This window comes from Cyprinodon variegatus, unplaced genomic scaffold, assembly GCF_000732505.1.
Source record: "Cyprinodon variegatus isolate N-32 unplaced genomic scaffold, C_variegatus-1.0 Scaffold342, whole genome shotgun sequence".
Classification (NCBI taxonomy): Eukaryota; Metazoa; Chordata; class Actinopteri; order Cyprinodontiformes; family Cyprinodontidae; genus Cyprinodon; species Cyprinodon variegatus.
The window spans coordinates 764392-771982 of NW_015150795.1; the positions used below are offsets into that span (position 1 = coordinate 764392).

Here is a 7591-nt window from a genome sequence, read left to right on the forward strand (position 1 = left end):
GGGTCATAATGGCTTATATTTAAGAAGAAAAAGGTAACTTGTCAATTTCCCCTACAGTGAGGGAATAACTTGTTTCCAGGTGACAAATGAAGCTGAACATTAGTAGGTCTCACCTGCTGGTCTTGGCTGTCTCAGATCTCTGAGGAGGTTTGGTCAGTGGGGACCTGCTGACTGCTTTGGCCTGTTTGGGCTTTGCACCTAGAAACCAAACACAGATACGACTGTTATGGCTGCATGCTGCATGGAATGGAAACAATAAGCTTTAATACATGAAGTGTTCTGGGTTTAGATCAGGGGGAAACAAATTAAAAATCAGCGGGGTCCGAATAAAGAAAATGAACAACCAGTAAAGGTCTGGAGACATTTTAATTATAATCCATTACTTTAAACAACATTTAATGCTGAAATAAAATGCAGGTGTTTATGTATCCATGTTATACTTTGATTTTTTTTAGATAATAATATTATAATAATAATAAATAGAAAGTTTTTCCATTTTAAAATCTAAAGTGCTTTTTGAAACAATCTTTCACAGTTCGGTATATAGACGATTTCCTGACTTTTATATATTTTATAAAACACCTAAACTGACCTTTTTTTCTTGCTTTCCTTTTTTATGGCTTAATGAGAGAAGTGGGCTTTAGGCTGCCCTGCGATGACATTTAAACCTGGGTCTGAATGGAGACCGCAGTTCTTCCAGCAGTCCACACTTTCTCTGCTCTCTTTTTCTCATGGTCTTCTCCTTCTTTCCCATCGCCCGGCTTGCCACAGGTTTGCCTGCTGTGTCTAAAAGTAGCAGCAGCAGCAACCCAGACTGACAGCTCATTGGCTCATTTGGATCACGTGCAGCCTGGAGCCGGACGCTCTACAGGGATTTACCGTATTAACAGGAGAAGAGGCGCAAGCAAAGTTATATACTGTTGTCGGACAACATGTGGTCATTTATAAATGTTGGAAATCCCTCTTCCGCTAATCTGTGACCTCTGGGTTAGATGAACCCAAGGGTCAAATAAAAACGGACTGATGCATTGCTTATAACTCCAAGCAAAGAAAACAACTATTTTTGTAGATGTAAACATTTGTAACCTGCCATAAGCCAGATTGATATGTGTAATTCATTCTGAATTCTACACAGTATTAATCTGGATATCCTCCTGTAGAACGTGTTCGCAAAAGAGAGGGACATTCACCACAGATCTTTGAGCTAATTGGGTACCTAGATATTTTTTTGGGAGTTTGTGAATTCATAAATCAAGCCACAATTCATATTTCTTTCAAGGTAAAAATGTTTGATCTCTCTGTGATATCCACAGATGTTTCAGTTGATCAGTTGTTAGATCAAACAGTTTGAGGTGAAGCAGCTGAAACATCCCTCCTCAGAGTGGACTGTATGAAGCAGCAGGACTTAGAGAGGACAGATGAGTATCAGCTCACTCATTAGAGAAGCTCGGGGGTCTGACGCGCACCGCTGTGCGACAGCTGGGAAAAGTCTGACCTCTGCCGCCAGCAGCAGATGGATGTTCTTCGTTTCCTGACAAATCAATGTTCATACACCCAACCTGATTTAAAACATTTAGAAATTACCACATGTTGTACGGCGACAGTGTCTAATTTCACTTGCGCCGCTTCTCCTGTTAATACGGTAAAGCTCTCCGGAGCGTCCGGCTCCAGGCTGCACGTGATCCAAATGAGCCAATGAGCTGTCAGTCTGGGTTGCTGCTGCTGCTACTTTTAGACACAGCAGGCAAACCTGTGGCAAGCCAGGCGATGGGAAAGAAGGAGAAGACGATGAGAAAAAGAGAGCAGAGAAAGTGTGGACTGCTGGAAGAACTGCGGTGAACTGGTGAAAGAAAAGTGAAATGGCGTGCTCAAAGATGACCCTGCACATTTAGAGGATGTTTGGCTCAACCTGCTGCTGTGAAGCAGGATTCTCCACCATGAACAGAATCAACAATAAATCTGGATCCAGGCTCAAAATGAGCTCCTTGATATGTGCTTGAGAATGGCTTAGTCTCTGGTTAAACCCAGGTTTAAAGCCTTGCAGGGCAGCCTAAAGCCCACTGCCAACATTAAGACAGGAAAAAGAAATAAAAACATAGATGCATAAAAACCTCATATTATTTCAGTTTTAAATTGTGTTTAAAGTAACGGATTATAATTTAAAATGTCTCCAGACCGTTAATGGTTATTGATTTTCTTTATTCGGACCCCACTGATTTTTTATTGGTTATCCCTGTTTTAGAGTTTCTATACTCCAGTTGAGGATTAATCGATTACTAAATTAGTTGACGATTATTTCAATAATCAATAAATCACAATTAATTTGATTGTTTCAGCCCTACTGTGAAGTAAATGTTATATATTCACTGAATTTACTGTTGGAATTCTACATTTTCCAAAAGAAATTTTTATTTAAATCTCTATAATGTGAGGAAAAAAACAATCAGACTGCCATTAAATTTTTTGTCCTGCGCACCCCTGGGTTGGAAATCTCTGCACCCCTGGATAACGAATGTCAGCGATGATAAAATGTGTCAATAAAAGAGGGTGAACCTGGGATGGAGTGGCCGTCGTCCTGCACATTGCTGGCACAGTTTTCTGGCGAGGTAGTGGCAGATGTGGGATGTGCCTGGGCAGACCGGTCAGCCTTCCCTGCAGAGCTCCTCTGTGCCTTTGTTACTCCTGTGCAGCTAAGTGGAGCAGTTTTAGGCCTAGCACCTGGGTTTGGCTTCTTTTCCTGCTCTTTTGGGCCGTAGGAGCTTCTGGGGCCATTTGCAGAGGCCACCTCTCGCTTTGCCCCAGCAGCTGCGTTGCCGTTGACGACCGGTGTGCCGGCTGATGGCGCCTTTGCTTTAGTTGCCACGCTCCTGTCTCCGGGTTTCTTTCCGTTCTTGGCTTTGGAGTTCTGGCTTTCTCCTGGTTTGTTAGCTGCACTCAGACCATCGGATTTCATGGCTGATGCTGCGCTGTTTGTCCTGTGAACCGGAGAACCCTCAGGCTGAGATGTGGGGCATTTTACAGCCTTTGACTGCAGGATAAAAATACACACAAAGGTCACGTAACTGTAGGACATTACTGGGTCAATCAGCAGGGGAAGAAAACAGCAAACTGGAAAAAGATAAACCGCCCTGTCAGATATGGAGTGAATTTTGTTCCATTTTGTGTCAAGTAAAAAAAAAACGTTCAGTCAATAAAAACGGGAAAAAGGGAAAAAAAAAGAAAAATCTCAACAATTTCAAAATAAAAACAGTTTAAAGGGTAAAATGTTTCATTATTCTAATTTTATATTTTATTCTTAACTTTTTTTGCACAATTTTATATTTTTTTGTTATTTTATTTGTCAATTTTCTTTTTCAGATTGAGTTTTATCATTTTCATGTTTTTTTTATTTTTACAGATAAAACTCTCTAAAATTAAAGCTCGATAAAATTTTGTTTCCAGCCTCCAGCAAACCAATAGAAATGCGTCTTTGCTCGTCACTCCAAAGGAAAGCCCGCCCCCAAAGGTGAACAGAGTGAGATTTGGAAAATGCATTACAAAGAATGCAATTCATAAAACTTAATCTCAAACAGCGAAATTTGGAAAATAAAACTTGGAAATATATTTGTAGAAAATACTTTATCTTAATCTTAAATTTTTTTTTTGATTGAGTTTTTCAAAGTTTCATTTTTGAGTTTTTCAAAGTTTAATTTTTGTATCCCGTTACATTTAATTTTTGTAAAACTTTTTTCTTTTCATTTCCAATTATTTCCAGTAATAATTGAGTAAAATTCCCTCCATAGATCCAATGATCCTCTCTGAGATCCACTCTAATCAAGTGTTTTTTTTAAAGTTCAGTTTTCTATTTTGAGAGAACAAAGATAGAGATTAAACCTCACCTCACTGCATGAAGGCCCTTCCCACCTAAACTGTAGGACCTGCTGTGCTTTTAGCCACTAGCTTGTAACATTCCTGTAATCTGGGTGACATCTGTTACACTATGAGAAAACCTGTTGCTTATTTTAGATTTCTGGCTGTTATTATGCAGACATTGGTTACTAAAGGTCACACACTAAACCCTCTAAACCCAGCTGTTTGGTCCTTTAAGTTTGCATCATTGGCTTTAGCAAAAACTAGGGACACAGAGAGGACAGCAATCACCAGTTTTGCTGTTATACACCGGAAAAAATGATGGATGTTTAGTTTTCTGCCATTTGATCAGTGATCAGGTTCAGGAAAGGGGAAAGTCACCTGTTTTATCCTACTTTGTAAATCAGTCACTTGATCTCATTGGTGCTTTGAGATGAAAACGTCTCTGTCAGGCCACAGATATAAGATAAACATTTTTAATAAATATTTTTGATTAAAACTGCAAAAACTGTATTCATTTCTGCATCAAAGGGTATAAAACATTTATAAGGAAGTAAGGTTTATTTATATAGCACCTTTCTCAGACAAGTGTCACAAAGTGCTGTACAATATAAGGCTTAAAATACAAAGCAACACAATATAAAGTACATGTAGGCGAAATAAATACAGTCATAGCAGAACTTGGTAAAATACTTTTAAAATGCTTGGTTAAAAACAAATGTTTTTAGTTGTCTTTTAAAATCATTCACCAAGCAAAGGTAAAGTGGTAGAGTAGTCCACAGTCTGGGTCCGACTATCTAGCCTGGGTGCCATTCCGAACTTAGTCCCGCCCACAACGTTTGAGGTCAGGAAGTTCGGTCTGGCATTGCTCAACAGTAGCGCGACTATGCTAGCACAATATCTGGCGGGCCAATCAAATTGTCAGGGCGGGCTTTATACGTTGATGGACAGATGATCAACAGTAACGTAATCAACCACGTGACCAAAGCGCGCTTGGGTGACAACAACAATGGCTGCCGCTGGAGAGTTGAGGTGAGTAGATTCTGCTATTAGGTCTGTTCTAGAAGATATCGACAGCAAATTAATTTTAAAAGAGGAACAGAGAAACGCGATCAAGGCTCATCTTCTTATTCTAGGCGTGCAACTGCACGCTTTGATTTTTGTTGACAACAACTATGCCTCGCTTAAGATACGTCACGCACTCCGTTGCTCTTATTGGTTGTAGGTCTATCCAATTGAGTGCAGAGGCATTTTTTTCCTGGTTCGTTCGAAACACGCCCCATAATCACAGCTCTATGGAGCAGCATCAGACTCATTCTGACTAGAATTGAGTCGGACTACGTCAGGCTACCGACTATCACCTCTCGTCCTAAAACGGGTTCGAGGGGCCATTAACAACTGAATCAAGTCGCATATGTAAGATGGAGCCTGTCCATGCACGGCTCTAAAGGTCAGAACCAGAATTTTAACGTTTATGCGATGTTTGATGGGAAGCCAGTGTAGAACTTTCAGTTTTTATGCCATTCAGCTGGTAAAAAGTATCCATAACAGTCCAGACGGCTGCTGCAATGCAATGATGTTTTATTGACGCCCTTTATTATGTCCCTAAAACGCTGTTTATATCATCAAATGCCAACAAATAGCTGCTATAAGAGCTTTTATATCTGTGGTTTATTTTTTACTTTTAGTCCCGCCTTTGACATCAGGGACGTCGGGTCAATTATTGTGGCTATCAGAGGCTAGAAGAAGCTGTGATTCAGTGAAGTTGGTTTTAATTTGTGTTTATATCTTGGTTCACATCCTGGACAACAGAGAGAGGGATTTGTAACTTTAGAATGTTTTGGATAAAATAATCCTTTAATTTTTACTCTAAAAAAAACTTCAGGAAACTTGTTTGTATTTAAGCAAAAAGCAGAAAAAAGTTGCTTTATTGTCAATCTGAGCTTTATGAAATCTAACAATCAGAAAAAGAATCAGTGTTTTGTAAATGTGGTCAGAAAATTTAGATTTCTCTTATTTCATTTATCAAATTATCATATTTATTCACTATAAAAGTTTTCACTCAGTCTGTTTCAGCCACACAATTCTCTGCATGAGGCTGTTTGTGGACCAGGCTTCTTCCCAAAACAAGCCAGATTCCTTCATAACATGTTACTGTTTAACCAAAGTGTCTGTAATTTGTATTGACTGTGACAATTTTCCATTATTGTAAGTAAAGGAAACCTACTCTGCCCAGGTAGAACAGGACTGAATACCAAGCAATACGGGCCGTATGAAGTGTTGTATAAAGTACTGAAATCTCAGAGTCAAGTAAAAGTTTAAGTACCTCTCCAAAATATGACTTTGGTAAAAGTCCAAGTCACTGACTCAAATGTTACTTGAGTAAAAGTCTTAAAGTATCTGAAATGGCTTGTACTTAAGAACAAGAATTACTGTAAAAATAGATGTACTCAAGTAATGTAGTGAAAAGTATAAGTAAAAAGTAGTGCAGTTTGAATGACATTTTTTTACATTTTGGTTAACTTTGAAGGTTAAATTCACTTAAAATAATTAGGGCTGGTCAACGATTAAAAGTTTTAATCACGATTCATCTCATGATTTCCCTGATTAATTGTGATTAATCACATTTTTATACGCAAAAATACAGTAATGAATTCAAAAGTAGTGTATAGCAAAATTTTATTTTAAATGTTCTGCCATGTTAAAGGAAGTGCCATAACATTTGTTCTGCAAACACTTAAAATCAACATTTTGTTTATACAGTAACAGTTAAATAAAAACTGCCCACAAAATCCTGAGCCACAATCATAACATTAAAACAGGCAATTTTTGAGGTAACAGCAGAATTTTTTATTTTTAAATCAGGGAGCAGCATAACCAGTCTAGTACCAAATGTCCCTGTTCGAGTTAGGTGAAGCACAAAAAAAAGTTTACTGCTGGGATTTACTGTGCAGGGAAATAGTCTTTAAATATACTAATCGGCCTGCAGTCTGTAGCTATCCACTTCGCTATGGCATTTGTTAGCTTCTCTTGACTTTTTTTATCTATACTTCTCCCACATGCTGCATCTAACATAGTCTGCTGAAGCCTCGCGTCACTGTCTGTTTCGTTAAATGATTTGCAGGCATCAACTGTGTGTTTTGCATTTAGGTAATATTTTAGACTCAAATTACTCCCGTGATAAGACAATTCAACTTTGCAATGATTACAAATAACTTTGCTTCTGTCAACTGTGCCGTCTGAAGGAACTTTAAAAGGAAAAGGGCCATGTAAAAGTGCCGTACCCTTCTCCAGTTTGTTGATTTGTTTATCTGCCAATTTCTTTTCTTTTTCAGTTCCCGTACTTCAGGTTCCGGTACTTTTAGTTGTACCGAATAAAAGCCTGGGAGCAACAGACTTTTACAGTAATAAAAGAAATAATAAAAACTGCGTTAATACGAGATAAAATAATTGTCGGCGTTAATTGATTAATGAGTTAACGTGATAATAACAAGTTAACTTCCCCAGCCTTAAAAATAATATAAACAACCAAGTTTAGGATAAATTTAGACTGGCTTTGTGAAACAGGCGTATCCTATTGGTGTTGACCCAAGGCAAGACCTGACTTTGTAGTCAGTAGGGGGGGTCAAAACATTTGCGTTTCTCTCGCTTTTTTTTTTTTTTTTTTTACTTAGTAACTAAACCAAACGTTGAAAATGTATCAGAGTAAAAGTATGGAATTAAGTTCGTAAATGTAGTGAAG

At 38.3% G+C, this 7591-nt stretch overlaps 1 protein-coding gene across 1 annotated transcript in view; it reads right to left on the bottom strand.

Moving 5' to 3' along the window:
* LOC107091533 (uncharacterized protein KIAA1107-like) overlaps positions 1–7591 on the bottom strand; it is a 53379-nt gene that overhangs the window by 12829 nt on the left and 32959 nt on the right. The window contains exons 14-15 of the mRNA XM_015385514.1: positions 2554–3028; positions 114–198 (exon numbers count right to left, since the gene is read on the bottom strand). Coding sequence (XP_015241000.1) covers positions 114–198; positions 2554–3028 — 560 coding nt within the window. The remainder of the gene's footprint in view (positions 1–113; positions 199–2553; positions 3029–7591) is intronic.